The sequence below is a fragment of the Epinephelus moara genome, chromosome 22 (assembly GCF_006386435.1).
Source record: "Epinephelus moara isolate mb chromosome 22, YSFRI_EMoa_1.0, whole genome shotgun sequence".
Classification (NCBI taxonomy): domain Eukaryota; kingdom Metazoa; phylum Chordata; class Actinopteri; order Perciformes; family Serranidae; genus Epinephelus; species Epinephelus moara.
In genome coordinates, this window is record NC_065527.1 from 24428978 (window position 1) to 24451165 (window position 22188).

Genomic DNA, 22188 nt, shown 5'->3' on the forward strand with positions numbered 1-22188 from the left:
TTATCATATACTTATATAATACATATAAGGGGGAGAGAGAGGGGATGACATGCAGCAAAGGGCCTTAGGCTGGACTCAAACGTGGGCTGCTGCAGCAAGGAGTCAGCCTTAATGGTAGGCGCTCTACCCAGTGAGCTACCAGGACATCCCGTGTATGGGGACCTATTTTTCATGGTAAATAGATATAGGGGAAACACTGCATAGTCATTTGATATGCAATGGTCTATTTGTTCATACAAAAAAGATTTACTGCTGCTTTAATTAAAACAAAAGCAGCCTTAGTGCACAAATACAAGCTCAAATGTAACCTAAACATACATACATGTTGCTTGGATCATTGCCGCAAAATCAGACATGAGCTCAACACAACGCAGCTTAGCAATCAGATAAACAGAAATAAGCTTGAACACACAATCTAGATAAGGAGGCAGGCAGGCAGCATATAGTTACAGATAGCGAGGAATTCAATATAACGATGACTGATATGAATATGAAAAAAAAAAAAAAACAGCAGCAATTTGTTGGAGAGCAGATTACAAAGAGTCTAACATTCTGGATTTATATAAACCAGAAACACATTTATCCACTCTGCTGCGACTCTAAAATGCACAAAAAGAATTTCTTAATTATGTGCGTAATAGCTCTGTTTCTGATTCTGTTTGTGGTTATTTGATTTCTTAAAAAAAACCCATTTTAGTCACTTATGAGCCTTAAAATCAAAGAAAACAACCACACTGTGTCTACTTGAATTGTTTTGACTTTATTTTGAAGGTTCAGTGTGTAAGATTTAGGAGGATATATGGGCAGGAATGGAATATGATATACTAAGTATGTTTTCTTTAGTGTATAATCACCTGAAAATAAGAATCACTGTGTTTTCGTTACCTTAGAATGAGACGTTTATATCTAGATAGGGAGCAGGTCCTCGTATAAGAAGATCACCATGTTGCACTGCCATGTTTCTACCATTTGCAGTTTGACATTCACTACTGTAAGCTGCCCCTCCATGACTGCTTTATTCAGTGTTTTTACTGGTTTAAACCACCAGGTCAATTTGTTTTGGAGAGGAAGAGACCTTTTCCGGATAATTCTGCTCCTGGTAACCCCCCCTGAACATTTGGATCTTATATTATAAGAGAAAAAAGGTGAGCAAAGAGTAGCAGGTGCTGGGCGTGCAGCCTGTCTCTGACATGCCCCCTAAATCTTACACACTGTTACTTTAAGTGAGTGCACTCACTCCGAGTATGGCCATTTTATGCTTCTTTTTTTTTCACAGCTGCACCTGTTGACACATTGGTGTTAAAACGGTAACTTCAGCCGCTGGAAAGTTAATTACTCAAAGGAGGCGAGCAGGAGGAATGATAAAGAGAGGAGAAAGGGGAATGTAGGAAGATCAAAAGGCAGAAGAAAGTGGATAAATAGCTGTATAAAAAAAGATGAAAAGAGGGGAGGCAGTGAAGCTGAATGTGACCTTTTGGCAAAGGAGTGGCAGAGGGATGGAGGGATGAGAGGAGATGTAGAGGGAACAGCTGGTGTGTGTGTTTGCGTGTGTGCTCGTGGTGGGAGTTTGATGTAATGACGGCCCTGTCACTCCCAGGTCATAAAGGTGTCAGCTAAACCAGAGCTGGCCCTCAGGCTCTGCTGCTGTCTCCTTCATGAACACACACACACACACACACACACACACACACACACACAAACACAATCCCAGGCATACAGATATGTATACAGACACACAAACAACCTCCAGGCACACACACAAACACACACAGTTGACCTCTATTAGCAATTGCTTTCTCATGCAAAGACCAAAGCCTGTAAATACTCTCCCTCCGTCTTCCTGTAGACGGTGCGAGTCGATGGATGGCGTGAGTCAGACAAATGGAGAAAGGAGAGGAGAGGGCATTTTTCCCTCCTGAGTGAAGTGTGCCTGGTGTGTGTGTGTGTGTGTGTGTGTGTGTGGCAGCTGATAGTGAGATAAGCGCACTTATGTGGGTGCACTCTGTGGACGGTAAGGAGAGGTAAAGGACAGTGCAGTAGTAATGCGGAAGAGTGCAGTGCAGTTATAGAAATGGATGAACAGGGGTGAAAAAAAGAGACGTGGAGTGTGTAGATTTCAAGAGGTCTGAGTAGAGTGGAGGTAAAAGCAGATCCTGTATTAGAGTTTACTTCATAGGTAATAATGGTCATATAGTCTGGCGAGGTGTTACCATACATTACGGGCAGCACTTTTAACTTAATCTACCCCTAACCTTGACAAATTGTTGTACTCAACAGCACTCAAACCTCAAGATTCTATCTTTGTAAATCATTTTAATACTCCTACATCACTGCGACAACATTTGTTTATTTCGTAGCTTGAGCACATGAATAGCAGACCTATAAAGATTAAAAAAAGACTTACACTTTTATCATCTTTGTGGCTGCAAATTTGATTCACCATCTCTAAAACTCGTCTTATAACACGTTGATTCGAGAGCTGTGGTTAGCTGCTAACTGCTAACAAGCTAGCCAGCTGGGAACACAAAAGCTCCCTGATTTTCTTTCTCTAAATTCAGTTGGTATTTATGGGAACGCCCATGGAACAAATAAAAAAAAAGGTAGAGGATATTTTTTAACCTGGACCAAATTTTCCTATGTTTTTGTGTCTAGGTGTCTAATGGAACAATATTTTTTCAAAACTGGTCCAGTACTGAGGGAGAGCAGCAGCCAGACTGCAATGTAATCACTCAGGGCATGTTCCCACTGTCAATTTACGTCCACTAAACATTCTTGTTTTTGCCACTGACAGGCTCAGATTATTGTTCTCAATGTCTGACAAGATTATGGAAAAGATCCCTACAGAGGAAGACCCTTTTGTTTAACCCGGAACAGCCCCGAAATCACTATCGTCAAACCCACCAGACTCCATTTCAATAAATAGTAATTTTATTATAGTAAAACACACTTTATACAAAGTTGACAGAAACAAATAAAACTTGCCAAAACTGTCTTGGTTTGTCTTTCCATTGTTGTGACAATCATCAACTCTGTTTTGTTTTAAAATAAAACCTTAATTCATCCAGTTGGATGTGAAAATATTCTGTCTCCATAGACCCTAAAATTACTGTTTATTTAAATGCAGTCTGGTGGATTTGGCGATGGCGATTTTGGGGCTGAAAAAAAGGATCTTGCTTCTTATCCAAACAGTGTTAGATTGTTTAGCCAATGGTAGAAAAGTCTCCAAAGAATTCTAGTTCTTGAGTTCCCAAATCCCTGTGTGATAATCTTATAATGGTGATGGTGTTAATGGTGTTGCATAAAGTTAGTGCTGCAATACTGTCTCAAAACACGCATGGAATTCAGTAAGACATAATGCAAGTCTATAACATCATAGTGTTTATGGCTGTAGGGTCCTGATATTATGGTAACTTTAATTAGTCATATCTATAGTTAATGGAACTTAGTAGTGTAGCCTATCTTATGTGCATTACCCAAACCATTATCTTTTTTCTAAACCCAACAAGGTACTTTTGCTGCCTTAACCTAAAAACGAAGTAAACCCCTGTTGGTTTCAGTTTATTTTGAAGAGACTGTGTGCATGCAACGAGTAGAAACTGTACATTTCTTATGAGCATGAAAGTTTATTTCAAAAGACAGCATGTGACATATCGTCCCTGGGCGTCCAAAACTAACCTCAGAGGGGAACTCAGAGAATCATAGTTTGAAGTGTCAGTATTTGACAGGTTGAGAGTGAGAGTGTGTTACAGAAATTTGCCCTGGATTTCTCTCTACTCATGAGCAAATCCAGCGAAATTAGGTGATTTGACCGAGAAATATATCAGCTATGTCATTATTTGCATTTATTATGGGGTTAAATAACTACAGCATGTGTTTTTGCTGAGGTCACTGGCTTAATAACTACATAGACATTAGGTACTGATAGTTGTTCATCTGATACTTGATCAAAACTGATTTTTCAATAAAAAACAAAATCAAGTGTTTTCAAACAGGTTTCTATTTTTCCAGCAGCTTTTTTTTCGCAGTTTATCTGCAGTCCAGTGTTACACATAAAACACAGTTTAGAGGCAGGTAGGTGCAGCTAATCTTCACGGGCAAGATCTTGTTTGTTTTTATTAATCACACTATTAGTATGAGAATTAAGGTGGTAATGATTTAGTGATCCTTTAATGCTGTAGGTAGCACCATTACAACAAATGCTAAGTGGGAGGTTTGAGTGTGGGAAGGGATTCTTTTTTCTTCGTGGTAATATTGCTGGTTCATGTGTGTGTGTGTTGCTGGGTTACCTGCAGAGCCTCGAGGAAGCGAAAGGAGCCCAGTCTTCTGCCACGGGGCACCAAACAAAAGGTGGAGTTGTGGAGCATCTCCTTGTAGTCGTACCTGCAGTAACACAACACACACACATGATGAGTTCACTGACATTAGCAAGAACATGTTATTTACGGCAACAAGCTTAGAAAAATGTGTGTAATTAGAGGAGTACATACAGTACATGCAACACTGTTACTTGTAATGTGCTATGTAATTAGATAGGATATCATGGCTGAAGAAGTTTGAATGCTAAACACAACTTTTGAACTACATACAGCCATTGTGAAAATATGCACATTCACAGAAACATTTTCATAGTTTTTAATTAAATAAATCTAAACAGGCAAATCAGGAACACACACACACACACACACACCCCAAAATCCTAATGAACATTTCCAACAGATTTCAAAAACACCTCCCTTGGTATTAGCTTTGGTTGCTGTGAAACTCCACTGTGTCTGCTGGTCATAATTCAAAGGACAATTCTGGTTTATTACAACACAACTTGGGTCGTACAAAAAAGCCAGACGGGACGAGAAACAGGACCTGTCAGACAATCACACAGGTTGTAAACAAGCCAACAGTTTAGTAAAATTTTTCAGAGGTAAAAACTGAAATGAAAGGGGACCTGTTATGCTCTACTTTATTTTCTGTCGTATATTTAATGATACAATGTCAGATGTTCAAATCAAATGTCTGTAAAATGACTGCAGTGGGAAATGGACTGCATTTTATGGCACCTTTCTAGTCTTCCGACCACTTGAAGCCCTTTTTACATTTGCCGATTCGCACACTTTAACACACTGGTGGCCAAGGCTACCATACATGGTGCCACCTGCTGCTCAGTAACCATTCATATGCCCCCGCCACAGCTGCCCCAAATTAGCATTAGCATTAACAATTTCACAGTCAACCAAGCTAGAGTTAAGGTTATCCCCACCCTCTTGTCCAAATATGGCCACTTCTGGCTCCAAAAATCCAAGATGGCAACAACCAAAATGCTGAACTTCAGGGTTCAAAATGGGAGTCTACAAACCAGTGGGTGACATTATGGAGGCTATGCCCACTATTTTTTTTTTTTTTTTACAGTCTGTGGTGTTTACATAACGTAAACTGCTAAATGAAGCTACAAACTAATGTCGGGGAAACGTATCATATTCCTGTTGGACCATGTCTAGTTGTGAAGTTCTGGTTTGTAAGAAAGTATGCTTATATGAAAGTATCTAGAAAGCCCTGCATTACAGCCATTCTCCGGCTGCAATGATGGTGCAGAGAAACCGAGATGTGGAACACCTGAAAGTGCTGACCAATAAGAGCAGACTGAGCTTTTTTGGGAGGAGGCTTAAAGAGACAGGAGCTGAAATGGAGCATTTGCAGCAGAGGGTGAATACAGATGTTCCAGCACAGACAGTATAAGAAAATTAAAGTGATTTTTTAAGATTACAGCATGTAAACATGTTCTAGTAGAAACTTAAAATACAGATAGGAACCTGAAACTGAGCATAATAGGTCCCCTTCAAGTCCACCCAAAATGTCATTGAAGAGCAAGTATGGTAGGTCAAATTCAAACCAGAAAGTGGTCCGTTAACTGAAGTTTGTTTACAATGAACAGTTTGTGGAATAATTGTATCCTTCACCTTCCTTTTCTCCTCTAAATATGTTTGGGTAAACTAGTTTGTTTACAACCTGTCTCCTACAACGTCTGACTTCTTTTTAATGATGTGGCCACATTCCCAAATTTCAGCAATTAACTTTGTAAGCACATAATGTTATTATTACAGAACAGAAGCGATGGCCAAAACTCACATAATATGCTCCAATTTGTCATTGATGTCATAAATCTTCATTTTACTTCTGTTTCTTTTTCACTTAACAGCCTCTCCATCCATAAACATCCCTGCACCTCTCCCTCCCTCCTTCCTCCCCCCCCCCCCCCCTTCCTATCTCACAAACCATACGCTCCTTTGCACACCCGCTGCTCTTTACTCGCTACCTTTCGGAATCCTTCTATCTCTTAAAGCAGGAGTCAGACTGCTCCCTCCCTGCCTGCCTCGTGTTCCCCCCTCCCAGCGCCTCTTTCTCCTCCTCCTGGCCCCTCATCCCTCTATCTCTCCAGTGAGGTGTGTCTTATTGCTCTCCAAACAGGGTGATCAACCCTGCCAGGGGTAATGAGCTGAGAGTGACACCTGCTTCCACCACACAGCTGGCTCTGTGTGTGTGTGTGTGTGTGTGTGTGTGTGTGTAACAGAAAACCAGAGAGACAGCGTGTATCTGAGCATCAGTCTGTTTGCATCCATGCTGCTTTTCTATGTGTTTTGACAGTTTGCCTGCACTGCTAAATACAAGCAATAGCGCCTTGTATGTCTTTAACGTAGTATTTACTTCCTCCTCCACTGCATAAACCTTTAACAAGTCACTGAACGCTCCCAATTTATTTCGTTTCTCCTGTCCTCTTCCCGTCTTTATTCCTTCTCGCTTTCCTGCGCTCTGTCTTAATTTCTCCAAATGTGGACACAGCAGTGTCTCCCTGTGTGGATTATTTCTCTCTATCTCTCTCATGCAGACACACAGAGCAAATAAATGCCACCCAAAAGCTAACATGCCAGCCAACAGAGCAGAACCAGGCATCATGGGGTTGCTGTGTTGTTATTTTCTACTTTTTACACATTTTTCCTAATAAATACCCTCTAAAAAAAATAAATAAACGGACACAAAGGGGCAAAACTATTTAAGCTGTTTTTCATACATATTTTATGTCAACATGAACCCAAAAGTTGTGTTTTTCTGTGCAAAAAGCGGCTCTAAATTACAACAATTTAGAGTAAACTAGATCTTCTTACAACAATGAGGTCAGAAAATCTGATTTACTATAGAAGGAGAGGGAGAAAACAAAAGGAGAAAGAAAAGACGATAATCATGCACCAGGGTCCTTCTAAAGAAATACAAAAAAACAAACATTTAAGGCTACAAGTAAACAGATATTTCCCTCTATGTTTAGGCCTCTCGTCCACACGCAACTGAGTTTTACATTACTAAAAGGGACTTTTTTAAAACGCCCTCTTAGGTGCAGATTTTTTGGTGTATTCGTGATGTGTAAAACAGAGCATTTGGGAATGGATGACATCATCCTGTCAATTCACGCATGCACATTGTTGTTTGTGAAATAAGCATATGCTGAAAACAACAACAACAATGGCGGATTACCAGTTCTCTAATGTTTTTTTAGCACTGCTTGGTCTGATGACATCTCTACACTTCGTACTGCTGGAACACTTCACATATGAACAGAGGCGTCTGCTGCACCCAGTATTTTTGCTCCACCTCGTAGTATGCAGTTCAAAGTCTGCCAGAAACAACAGTTTGGGATCAGGCTCAGTTGAACCAGAAGATGGTAGACTCAACAGTGATGAGATCATTGGTAGGTGTTTTGAAAAAGGGGACGCAGCCTGTACACTTTACTACCTTTGTGACAAGGGAGACTGCTGAAGACAGTTAACACATCATTTTACACACAGGTTTTTGTAATATTAGTTTCTCAAATCAGATTTTTTAAAGAACAAAAATGACACCTATGATTTTTATGTGAGGCATGGAAATAATGAGCTCTCAGGTTTATCCAGGTTGGGGGTTAAGAGACTGGTGAGGCAGAAAATCATTTCTCATTTAGCCATAGTCTATACAAGGTGAAGGTTACAGGACACACACAACACGCACACACATTCTGCTGTATTGATGGTGCCGTGGATGCACTGTAGCCTGTACAGAAGTGTGACAGTGATTGCTGATGCTGCCTTCTGTCTGTGTGTATGTGCCTGTGAATATGGACCGAGCTGACAGGGCAAAGCTGGAGGCGAGCACTACATTCACTCACTCACACACACACACACTAATGGTGATTGCTGATGTTGCCAGCAAGATGCTGCCTTGTCTCCTCCTCAGCCGAACTCTAATGAAGTGCCGGGGACATGACAGCCTGTGATAAAAATCCCACCCTCATTCACACCTACATGCATAACGTTCTGTGCAGCACATAACACAGTTATCGCATGCGTACACACTCAGACACACACCGATGGGCTCGCAGACACACATGCGGCGTGAACAAGCGACAGCTGCACGCCCTCACATTGACGTTCCGTCACCTGTCGATGGAGACGAAGAAGCTATCTTAGCCCATATTTCCACACCAGCTGTCTGCCTGGACGGTGTCTGTTTGGGCAAGTGTGCATGTGCATGTGTGTGTGTGTGTGTGTGTGTGTGTGACAGCTCACAAAACAGGCGAGCATCTGATGGCAGTGAATATCAATGTGTGGATTTAACGCACAGCAGCCCTGTAAAACATTTTCTGTAACCACGGCGCTGTGGTGTGTGTCAGATTGACTGTATGTTTAATAAAATGCAAATGTTTTCTGCAAATGTTGACCTAATCTGTCATGGAAAGAACTTTGAAACTTCTCTTCTCAGTTTTTCAATGTTTTCTAAGCAATATGGGGAAATTAAAACCAAGTCTCTCCTGCAAATTTCTGCTTTGCAGGATGCAGATTTTGGCTAGGTATCTCCTGAAAAACTGCCTGTAAAACCCTCCCACGTGATTCACCTGCTGTGCATCTTAACCTTATCACGACTGGGATTGTGTCTTAAAGAGATGATTTTCTCTTACCGAGGGAGCGTTAGTGGTTCAGAGATTTGAATGAGGCGAGGAGGTCGCAGGAGGAGGCCGACACGAGGACGTCCCCTGCCGTGTAAACCCGCCTCCCTCCCTGCTCCTCTCCTCGCTCCTCTTCCTTTCCTTGAACCTCCTGCTGGTTTGCACTTTACACTGGGTTCAGGGGCCACAGCTTGTTTTTGCTCTCTATTTATTCTTCTTCTCTACCTTTTCTTCTCCTCCTTTTTCTGTTCTGTCTGGCTCTCCCTCCGTTTTGTACTTGTGACCTTGAGCTGGTGGAGGGAAAACCACAGACAGGCTGCGAGCCTGCAGGCTGTGATTGTGTGTGTGTGTGTGTGTGTATTTATATTTTTCAGACATTTGTGTGTGCCTCTCTATTGTATATGAGTGTGTGTGCATGTGTGTTTATGTGAGACAGATAGGAAAGTGAATCAGGGTGAGAAAAAAAAAACTGAGCGAGTGTGTAAAGGTGAAGCCTGCTGGAAGGGTGGAGTTGTGAAAACAGCAGAAAACAAAGTCATTGTGCATAAAATATTTTTCAGACAGAAAACAAGGCTTCATGTAATAAAGCAAGGGAGATGACCTCTGCGTGAGCGCCCTGGTGTTTTGTATGCATACGAGAGTGCGTTTGAGTGCACGTGTCAGCATGTCCAACAACTGTGAAGCAGTTAAGAAACACTTCTCTGCCAGCCCCGATGGCAACGTCCTACACGGTTGCTGTGGCAACCTGCCATTAAGTGCCTTCACTTGCAGCAACTTAATTACATGGGATCGGTGCTTCATCCACGCAGACAAGGGGGTAAGGGGGGTGAAAGAGGAGAGGGATGGAAACTGTATTTTTTAATAAACTCACTATGTAGCTAATGTTATCTCCATCAGCCATCCACACTGCTCCCTTCAGATCCTTTACTCACTATCAGTAGTAATACTATAATGAAAAACTACTGAGTTGACCCTTTGCTAATTCCTTCCCCTGTTGCTACACCTGTCAAGCTTTACTTTCTAGGAATGATGAAGTTTAATATGGAAGCAGATTGAGCATTTGATATTGTGGTAATTTCAACTAAAATGACCGCCCCATGGTTGTATGCCTCCTACACCGTTCAAGTTTCTCTAACAGTTTACAGCCATGTCTGTGAAAACATGGATGCTTCACACACATCTTGTCCCTGGCAACACAAAGTATGTATACAATCAGCACAGTTTCAAGATTAGTGTCACCATTTCAGTATGTTACCTGATGACTCCCATTCTGTTCCTAAGATATGACACTGAATAATGGCCAGGAAAGTGTTTTATGCAAAATACAATGATGTCACAGCGCAGTTGAACTTTGGGATATAAAATGTTACCCCTTCATTATTATATCCTATTAGATATATGTGTGAAATTATGTCACAATCAGCATATGAATTCTTGAGTTATGGCCAAAAACATGTTTTTTGAGGTCACACTGACCTTAACCTTTGACCTTTGACCACAAAATCCTGTGGACGTTTGTGTCAAATTTGAAATAATTCCCTCAAGTTGTTCTTTAGATATCACATTGACGAGAATGAGACAGATGCAAGGTCACAGTGACCTTGACCACTGATCACCAAAATCTGATCAGTTCATCTCTGAGTCAAAGTGGATGTTTGTGCCAAAGTTGAAGAAATTTCTTCAAGGTATTTCTGAGATATTTTGTTCAAAAGAATGGGACAAACGGACAACCCTCAAAACATGACGCCTTCAGTCAGAGAGAGGCAGAGGCATGAGAACAGTGGTTTTATATTTCACAAACAAGTAGACACAATTGGACCACTCATTTTTAGCCAACAATCATCAATAGTTTTGATTTCTGTCTTCTAAAATGACAACTGTTGTTAGCAGCTGTGGCTACCTAGCTAAATAGGCCTCTTGCTAACCCCACGAGTTGGCTCAAAACTTTCATCTACAGCTCAATTTTCATTGTTTCCTGCTGACTCATTTTAAAAAACAAGAATTATGTACAGTAAATAATCACTAGATGGCTACAAATCATCATCATGAAGTCAGCATCCTCACCAGTTGATGATAGCCTTTTTGTGGAAGACATTAAAATGAGCTGCAGCATTCTTGTATTCTTAATCTTGTAGGACGAAATGATGACTTTGGGAAATAAACTGCTGTCTAAAGTGACACGTTTTGCCCGGGTTAACAGTGTTCTAACTTTTCAAAAAATATGCTATTTAAGAATCATGGCTCCCACACGATGATCTTGAACAAAGCTTTCTGTAGCCTCACATAATGTAGTTGGCTAATGATATTCTTGGCCTTATAAATAGGTAATGCTATAGTGTTGCTACTGTAGGTAGCATGGCAACATTTGCAGCTTAGGTTAGAGCAGACAAACACACTGTCTTGAATAAAAAGTGCAATATTTCACTCTAAAAATTAATAAATAAAGTGTAAAGTAGCATAAAAAGCAGGAGAGTACCTCAAATTGTTTTAAGTATAGTACTTGAGTAAATGTACTGCCCAGATTCCCAAAGGTGTGCACTTGGTGGGCTGCCACCTGGACTGTCTGGTGCCATGTGGGCACCCAGCAGGCGCCTGAACATGCAGCTTCAGGGTGATGAAAACACAAAACCACAACCAGCCTGAGTGTCTTCCAGGGAGCAGAGAAGAAGAGATCCAATTTACTGCTTATTGAGACTGTTGTTACATTAGCCTCCTGGACCTCTCTCCCGTCTCACTCTGCCACTCTCTCACTAATTTCTTTGTCTTCCAAAGTGGGTTTCGGTATGTCTGTGTCTGCAGGAGAGTGTGAAAGAATGGGTGTCTGGAGGACTGGAAGAAAATCCAGGGAAGTATTTTTCGACTACATTGTAGTTTGTAGTGTGTGTGTGTGTGTGTGTGTGTGTGTGTGTGTGTGTGTGTGTGTGTGTGTGCGCGCGCGTGTGTGCTCATGAGGTTTTGTTACAGAAAAAAAAAAGCCCTCTACTCATCGAATTATTAATTTATGATTAAAGAAAGCTCTAATTCCCTCTCACTGTTTCCTTCTGCACATGTGGATGAAAGTGAACCTCAAGATGTTATAAAAGTTATTCATCATAATGGATGTCATGCCACAGATGCGCTCATTTGTCTAGTAAATAACTCCCAAACAGACTAAGGACAGATTCCAGCAGTAATTAAACAGGAGCCTCATCCTCCCCATAAACACAAGTGTCTAAGTTGAAGCACATTGTTGCGTGTGCTCCCATGAGAGAACGACAGATGTGCAGGCTAAGCGAGCTTGTGGGTAAAAAGGGGGCATCTTTGGCTCCTGACTAACTGAGATAGAGTGTGTTTGTCAGGCGGGGAGTGTGTGTAGGTTGGGGGGGATGTATCCACATATGCTTTTGTGTGTGGTGTGTGTTTGAGGATGTTATGATGTGTGCGCACATGCGTACAGCCACATATACGAGCTTTAGAGAAGAATCAGTCGTGTGTAACAGCAATGTGTGTGTCCCCTAACTTTCACCCTCTGTACTTATTCCCCTTGAGGCTATGTGGAAATGTATGTGCAAGCATCAGTATGTGTGCATCCAGATGTGTGCCTGTCCATTTCATCCCATCTTACTCCTCCACCGCTGCCATAACGCCTGCTGTACACTCTGCAACTAATTCATTAGCCTAATTAGCGCTCATTAGCCAGCTTATGCTAGTTCCAATTAGCATTCTAGCATGCAATGACCCAGAGGTCTGCCTCACCAAACAAACAGGCTTTCTGTGGTCAAACCCATGACGACCCCGAGGTCTGTCCACACGCTGGGCCAATCTGATTACACTCCCAAGACTGTTAAGAGTTTAACCTGCCCTGCCCAAAGACTGTCACAGTCCTGTGCAGCTCAGTCCGACATATAAAACACGGCTGAGTGCATGTGAGGAAAGTGATGTCACTGCGGCTGATTTGACTGGTGGTGCTGGCCACATTTAAAGAGCTGTGTGTAAAACTGTGTGGCAGCAGAATAGGCAGCACAGCAGTTAAAAGCCCACTGAGGACAAATATAGGCTACTTCTGGAGCTTTAATGTGCATTAGAAGTGTCCACATACAGTGCAGTATATTTTTACATGACTGTATAGCTGAACTACTGATGCAGGCAATAGTGCTTCTACTAAATTTGTGGGGTGAGACTGGTAAGCCAACAGGGTAGAGCTGTGTGATATGGAGAAAATCAAATATCCCAACATTTTTGACCAAATGCCTCAATGTCAATATTGCGACGATATTGTAGGCTTGACTATTGGTGTGTCTACAAAGTATTTACACAACGAGATTTTTGACAAATAATTATCATCAGTAATGTGCAGTGTTACCCACAGAAATAAATTCTACTGTATGTGTGGCAGTAGCTGACAGGGCAGGCGCCAGATCGGCAAACCTGCGTTTTTGTGTCCGTGTCCTTGTCATTCTGTGTCTCTTCTCTGAGTCCAGAGGTTCTTGTAGGTCCACGAACGCAGCACAGGATGAACTCTTCACAAGTTCTAATTTTATCCTCATCAGCAGTTTGTTGAGTTTGAGTTGTGGGGTGGAAAACTGATGTACAAACTGATTTATCATCACACGCAAGACTTCCTTTTGAGATCAATCAGAGCTGATCAGATCAGATCGATGGATAAGAGGAGCAGCTGCTGCAGAGCCCAGTGAAAGGGACGCATCAGTTTCATCTGAAGTAGGTTGGAAAAATGATAGACAACACTTAAACTAATTCATGAATGGTTTAGTTTAACTTTCAGTGCACTTGGTGCTCTGCTGCTCCGTTTGTGTCCAGAGTACGCTCTGCCACAAGAGAGGAAAAGAGGGAGAGAGATGCAGCTATAAAAGCAGAAAATCTAAATGTGGGGCGAATACTAATATTGTGATGGTGCACCACAAATAGATGAAGATGTGGGTAACCCTGATGTGGATATAATGACTGGGAGAAAAGGTAAATAATAAAAATGCTCGAACGATCTGGTAAGTTAAAAAGTTTACATCATTTTACTGTGGGACAAGATAGCACTTATGATATCATGATATCCAAAATCTAAGACAATATCTAGTCTCAGGTCAAGATATCAATAAAATATCAATTTTTCTGCCAAGGCCTAATACGTGGCCTAAAATACATCTTCTGTAATTTGTCTAACCTTCATTTGACTAGCAAATTTTTGCTGAGTGTCCTTGGCTGGCTAAAACAGGCCACATCAACACTGAGTTAAAGACAAATAACATAAGACACATAACACAAAAATATTAAGAAACTCAAAATTGCATTTAAAAAAATCACCAAAAAGGAAAATAGAAAAGATCACAGTCTAAAAACAAGCCAAATCCTAATCCAAAGACAACCTGAGAGCCATCTGAAACCATCAAACAATAAATTAATAAAGCAAACACATCCAGATTGTAATGTACCCCGTAACAACATTAGCCAGATGAGAGTGCATTACAGGTGGACAGCTGTTGTCACAGGTGTGGCAGCAAACAAAACACACTGAGAATGCACACTGGGATCTGACTGCGCAGGCTGCACCCGAACGTCGGTCATCTGTGGCAGTGGAGGTGTTCCTGCACATCCATCATTGAAAGTGTGAAACAATTAGCCACAGCGATTGACAACCTCTTTGAGTGTCAAAAATAACAATATTGATCCCTGCGGATGGAGCATAATTAAGCGCTGATGACAAGACTGTGATGTTTTGACTTTGATCGTGAGCTTTCAGAGTCAGAAGAGGCATGTGCTTATTTGCATAATGAGTTGGGAAGTGAAAGCCAAACACAAGTTGTCACTGGAGACTCATCTGAGAGGTATTCTGATATTAGGTATGAACTCGGAAGTCCGCGTTGACTGGATTTCAGCAGAACACAGATATATCTGTGTATAAGATCTGAACAAGGGCTTAAATGTGACAGGTCTTTCTGCCCCGTCAAGAACAATTTCTTGAGGGGAATCGCTGACTGATAGGTCCACGGTAATATCGCTCTTATTCTTTTTTTCTCTCTCTCTAGCTCTCTCTCACCCTCACCCTGTGTGAATACAGTGCAACAGTCAAATAACAACCCTCGAAACATTCTCAGAAACATAAAATCCTCCCTTCAGTTTCTAAACCAAGAATCAAAAGCTCTGTTACATTGTGAAAATGTTTACAACTTGATACAGGCCTTATCTATGCTGGTGACCTGCAGCCTTCATAGCCAATGTAAATTATTATGGCCCAATCCCAATACAGCCACTTGCCCTGATCACTTATCCCTTATCCCTTTCACTTTCAATGAATCATTTGGTTTGTAATGCCTACATATGACAATAGAAATGAAGCTTAAGTCCAGCAGTGAAATTGCTGCACTTGTTAGCGCTAACTCTGGCAGGGTAGGAGCATGTGTTGCTAATGTTAGCCTACAGAGCACCGCTCGTGGCGTGGTAGTGAAGCAGTATTCTTTTTATTTGATGATTCGTTTGAGGGACTGATAGCATGAAACTTAAGTTGTTGACACATTGCGAGCGTCCTGACAAGCGAAAAGGTCGTCTATGGCCCACACAGGATAAATCACCACAGCAGAAGACGACATATACGCAACATCCTGCACCACTCGTCCCGTCTGTTTACGTAAACGCCAGCATACTGATGATCATCAAGGTCTTGAAAGGTTGTTCCATTTCACAGGAGAAGATTTCAACCACTACCCCTTGTAATTCTGTTCTGAGGGCAAGATAGCACTCAAATGAACCGTACTTGTCAGATTTTGCCTGCGAAAGTCCCAGTAACTCAGTGTTGCAACTTGAATTCAAAAGTAACCGGGTTTAATGCAATTTCTGAGGTGTCATGCTAGTTTGCATAACTGCACTGGATCCATATTACTATTCAAATGAGAGCTGGGCAGTAAGTATAGCTGCAGGTGGTGGGTGTGAACCACATAAGCCTAAACAACAACAAAAAAAAAACATGTCCACACATACTTATAAAGATAGGGCTCATATACATGCAGGCTCACACTCAGTGCGCTCACACAAACTTCTGAATCAGTTCAAGTCAGCAGCCTGTTCTTCCCCTCCAGCTACCTCCTCACCCCCCTTCACACGTGTAAGCCTGAATATTTTACAAATACCCCGATAACATGAAGTCTTCCTGCCGCGATACTAATTCACTATGACGGCTTTATCCTTGCAATCTTTTCAATTTGTCCTCTCGGATTTTTTCCACTGCCAACAGATGGAGGCAATTTTTCAGTTACATTTAGTGTCTGCGCAGTAGTCAGAGTTCCCAACTGCACACACACACACACACACACACACACACACACACACACACTCAACTCTCCTGAGGACGGGAAGTGAGGTCGATTTCAAACTAGGCGACACCTATTCCAAACACGTATCCAGGAATATTTGCGGGATTTGTTTTCATGGGCAGCTAGAATCACGCCTCACACACACACACACACACACACACACACACACGCACACACACACACACACACACACACACTTCAAGTCAGTGATTGGCGCCTCACTGTGTGATCTTGCAGATGAGGGGTCCGGACTCTATGGATGTTCACTGGAGACCAGCTGTGCCTCGCTCTGCACTTCCAGATGGCCCTCGGGACGGCTCGCTGTGCATATTAGTTTGTGTGTTTATATGTGTGTGTGTGTGTGTGTGTGTGTGTGTGTATGTGTGATCCATATGTGTGAGACGGTCTCAGATTTAGACATGTCAGCACATGTTCTGCTGCGGCCTCCTTTTAAACACTGACACATTTTGTCATCAGAGCCACTGAAACGAGGAGCGCAAGAGGAGGCTGGAGTTACCCCTCACCGAGATGTCCTTTCATCTGACAAACACACACACACACACACACACACACACACACACAGAAACACACACACACACACACTCAGTCAAACACAGAGGGAGTGAGAGAGGAATGCTTAAATTCGTTCCATCCACATTACGGTCGCTGCAGGCTCTTTCATGACAAATCAGTCTCCAAAATCTTGAAGAGCCTGAGTAACACACACACTCTCTGATACACAAAAACACACACTCACTCACACAAACCAGCATTCTCACACACTCTCCCTCATGCATCCACGTTAATATGCACACACTGCACATACACTAACCCCCTTATTTTCAAAGCACCACAGCCATTATCGGGGTCCCATCTGCCAGCAAAGACCAGTTCTGCTTTCCTCCAATAGGTGAGAGGAGACTTAATCGCCTCTAATTTCTTGTCTGCAAACACACTCTAATGTATTCCCTCTGAAGAGTCCTCTAAATCAAAATATAAACCCGGTCCTGGAGCCACCTGGGGTCTCTCCGCACAACACCGCCAATCAGAGGATGCTGAACCCACCCAGAGCAGCGCCATGACTATCATAGTAAATGGATGGCCTGGCACATGGAGTCAGACAGAGAGATGCATCGTCATCAGTCAAGACTGCCCCTTTGAAATATCGGCTTTGCAGGAATTTAGAGAAGCAGGCTTCTTTTTAAAACCACGGCCGAGCATTGTCTGAGTTATTTTAAAAGAAGGCTTTATAGCTGCAGGGGTCAAGAGACTTCAGCTGTTGCAAGAGGGGATGATGTAAACTTTGACTCACTTTGATAAAAAATCATACTGACTGGCGTTATGAAGGCTGTTTTGATGGACACTTGCAGAATTGTAAAGTCATATATAGGCCTAAGCAGCAGTGGGGTTCCAGATGTAGACAATGACAAACGACACAGTGAAATAAAATATATATATGTTAATTATTTAGTCATTGCTTGTTAGTAATATAATGTGAAAGTATGTTTTCATGTCTTAACAGCTTTTCTTGATTGTTTGCTCAACACTATTGTGTATTATTTTGTATTATTTTTCACATGTCCTTCTTTGCATGATGCTGTACTGTAACAATTCATTTTCATTGTGAATTACAAAATGGTCAGCAGGTCACCCAGCACCCTACCATAGGCCAGATTCCTCCCGCAGACTGTAAGTCACTGGTCTAAATTGTCAGAAAATAGCAGGATAAAAATGTAATCATCACAACTGAGAGGCTGAAACAAGAGAATGGTTGAGGTTTGCGTTTATTTTTTATGATTGAAGAACCCACACTCTCCGTGGTGAGCTAGAGGTCACACCAGTGGTTGGCGTTTTTGCTTGAGAATTGACCTCAACAGTTATCAAAATAGTTGCACTAATCGTGTCACTATCTTCCCACAAAACTCCATCTGATGGTGGTTAAAGCTAATTTTAAAAAAAGACGTACAGTAGTTTTTCTCACCAGTAACGATGATAAAAAAGAGATTTTTTATAGTAGCTGCACACCAATGCAAAGTAGCGCCCCTCTTCCCAGAATCCTCCAGGGGAAAAAATGCATGTTACCCTAACCAGCTTATGGTAAAAACGTATGGATTAGTTTGCCTCTTTTATTAATATTTACCTTTAGTTACTGTATTTCAGTTATAATACTTATTCATTCAAAAGGGATCCTCCATCTCTCGCTCTCTTTCTCCCACACACACGCACACACACACACACGCATACACAATCATTTGAGAGTGAGTTTGACATCAGCATCAAACACAGAGTATGTCAGCCCCGCACGACACTGGAGAGCAGCATGATGTCTGAGACAGTCAATGCTCCCAGGGTGTGTATGTGTGGGAGATTGAGTGTGTGTGTGTGTGTGTGTGTGTGTTATAGAAAAGGGAGAGAGAGAGAAAGAGAGAGTACAGCTGTCAATCACGAGCAGAGAGCTAAGCAAAGCGATACGCTGCCCAGTGGGTTCATCAGTACCATGTGTCAGTCACACCCTGAGATCACATTGATTGTCTGTCGGCACCCAATTGAGAGCGTGCGAGTGTGCCTGTGATGCATGTGTGTGAGAAAATGATAGTGAAGGGGGCATATTTGGCCTTGAGAGAAGTATCATGGGGAGTGGGATACAAAGGACAAGAAAAATAATGAGAGAGAAAGAGGACGAAACGTCCACCATGATGCAATTATGATTCAATTTAAAATTAAATTCCTGCATCAATTATGCAAACATATTCAAGAGTCATGTCAAATATTGATAGGCTCTTCAACTTCTCAAACTGTATTCATTAAGGAGCCAAAACTTAACCCGTACTCTCTCATTAATCATAGATAGATGTCAGCTGGAGGTCTACATTCAAATTCTGCCAACACTCCCGAACCTCCATACCAGCAACAGCTATGCTATAAATCTGTGTGCATCTGTGTGTATCTGTGTGTGTGTGGGTCTCCATATTTGTCTGCTTATCTGTATGTGAGTTGCCATGTAGCTGGTGTCAGCGCTGACCCCTGACCCGTCATGTTTGAGTGAGTGCACGGCCGTAGAGTCAGTGTAGGTAGAGCAGCTGTGTTGTGCAGCCTAATATGGTGCTGAAACTGACAAGACAAAATATGGTGGAGCAGAGTGACTTATAGTATGAAAATGGTCTGATGTAAAATACTGAATAAGCACGTCATAATGTTACATGTAGGGCTGGGTATCGGTTGAATTTTTATTAGCCATGCTAGCAGCGTGGCTTTATGGATTGCAGTGATTTGTGTTTACCACTTACTAGCAAATGTTAGCATGGTGTATGTGCAGCTAAGACAGTGAACATGGTGATACCTCAGCTACCCGCCAGGTAACCTGCTGAAACAGTTGTGTGACAGGTAAAAAATACATTTATATAATTCACAGGTAAATCATGAGGGTAAAAAAATGATGAACTAAATGCAGGCAGGCAGCAGGTGAGAACAAAAATAATCACAGGTACCGGAGCTGGCTGTGAGGACGCTACCTGACAAAATATGCCCAGGATATTCGACAAAACATCACTCTGGAGCTGAGGATGCAGCTGACTGATAGCTACGGGGCAGTTTCTTTGGATATGTGACCAGACGATTACTGCAAAATCAGTTACCTTTGTGTCACTTTGCATTATATCATCAACAAGTGGGAGCTAACTGAGCAAGTGCTTTGCGTATCTGAATGGACCAGTGTGTTATGCAAAACAGCTTGTTGAATTATGGGTCAGGTTGCGGAACTTATATTAACAGGTCGGGATGGATCAGATGAGACACAACTGATCCTATAATACTTGCAGAACATCTACACATTAGCCTAGTCATCGTGAGAATGTTAGCATGTTGACATTAGCATGTAATTCAAAGCATCACTCTGCCTGATGCAGGGTTTCCAGTCGCCGTAATATCCCCAGCGTGATCTTTGTGCACTAGAAAATGACGCAATCACCCCTTGTGTGTCCAACTCGAAGGAGCAGCACTCGGTACTTGGCTTTACTTTTCAGTTCAACAGGTTAGACTGGGAGAAGGTTTGGCCTGTACAGACATCTCTATGATTCCTCATTGAGAGACAATAGAGACTGTCACCACACTGGGAATAAAAAAAAAGAGTTTTTGCCGCAGGGTGAGGAAGAACATGAGAAATTGCTGTAAAAGCTAAATATTAGTCATGGAAGGAGTGGCGACCTGGGAAAAAAAAGGGGGTATGAAATCATTTCAACTTGGAGTTAAGCGACAGAAATAATTATAGTCTACAAATGCAATGTCTTGCGGTATGCTGGTGTTTACTGCTGCTGCCAATCCTACCCTTCTGATAACACTTGTTGACTTCTTGCTTATCCAATGAATACTTTGTTTGTACGCCTCTGTGCTTGCTTGACGCTCCCGCACCATCTACAGAGCCCCACACGACGGTGTCTTGCACTTGTATTAACAAAGCGTAAATAAAGCTGCACAATGACCCAAGCATAGCTGTAAACTTCTCGTCTTGTTTCAATACAGCATCTGAGTTTCTGCACCAAAACCAAAGCCTCTCATTCAGAAACCCTTTATAATTTCTAACAAAATAAGAAAACTTAACACAAAGCAGTTGTAAAAGAACTTAACGTAAATAAAAAACAATTTAAAATAAGCTAAATTCAAATCTAAATGTATAATATTTTGATACTCGAACAGTATGAATCTAACTCAGCATTCAATAGGAGCTTCTGACAGTAAACAGTTTTCCATTCACAATTCTACAGACACATTGTGGCTAGTTTTGAGGCTGGATGCCCAGCTCCAATTACACACAGCATATGAGATTTTATTATTCATTTATTCTCTGTAATCCCTCTTGTTTGCTTGTCACTTACAAATGGTAAAATAAATCGAATATTTATGTAAAAATTGCAATATAATAACAAACACCAAAATAACTCTTAATATAAAAAATATTAGCAGCTTTCATACAGACATGCTGATAAAATAACCACAGTGCGTCACCCCTCTAGTGTCTTTATTCTGTTGTGTCTGCATTGTCTGTCTACATTCCTTTGTATCTCTATTATGTCACCACAGGGAATGGACCCTTCGGCTACAACCGCTGCATCTTAGTCACAAGACGCACCTCTGAAGGGCGAACCTGGTCTCATATGACTGAATTTAGGCTCCAAAGCTGGCAGGGGTCACGGCACACGGGTCAAAGGTCACTGCAGTCCCCACCCCGAGGAACAAAAGGCAGGACTAAGCCTTTTAGTGAGGGTCCTGGTGGCTTAGATTTAGGCTGACTGGGGGAGTTGTGCTGTCTGTGTCTGTCTGGGCGATTGTGTTCTCAGCATAGGAGTTATATGTCATTGCATTTGTGTGTGCAGTGGGTACACATACCTTTACTTTGTGATATATATATATATAGCTTATGTCTCTGTCTGTGTGCAAAGTGGCGAGAGTTCATGTCAGACCACATATGTGTCTGTGTGTTTGTGTGTGTTGTAACTGTGATGATGAACCCAAAGTGCAAACCTACTGCCCCCACTGCAGGCTTCCCCCGGAGCACTGCACTTGGCTGGTTGGTGTGTGTGTGTGTGTGTGTGTGTGTGAGTGTGTGTGTGTTAGTGCGTACAGGGAACAGCTGTTCTCCAGTGCTACATGGGGAGGTCAGGGGGAGACATAGACGAGCTACAGCTGTGGCCCCGGGGCTTGTGGGAACTGTGGCTTGAACAACATGGGAGAGGAGGAGGAGGCAAGAAGAAGGATGAGCGAGAGGAGAGATTCAACGGGAAAAGATAGATTTACAAGATGATACTGCTATACGAAGCCGCAAAGAAAAAAAAAAGAGCGGAGAAGACATGGCAAGAGGAAGTATAAAAGAGACGACAAGAAAAAGGAAATGTCCCTCTGTGCTTGAGTCATCTGGAGCAACAGAAAACCACA

The 22188-nt window shown here is 42.0% G+C and overlaps 1 protein-coding gene across 1 annotated transcript in view; it reads right to left on the reverse strand.

The window, feature by feature from the left end:
• Positions 1-22188, reverse strand: part of ext1b (exostosin glycosyltransferase 1b) — a 162179-nt gene that overhangs the window by 43162 nt on the left and 96829 nt on the right. Inside the window, exon 2 of the mRNA XM_050035168.1 lies at positions 4287-4380. Within this exon, the coding sequence (XP_049891125.1) occupies positions 4287-4380 (94 nt within the window). The remainder of the gene's footprint in view (positions 1-4286; positions 4381-22188) is intronic.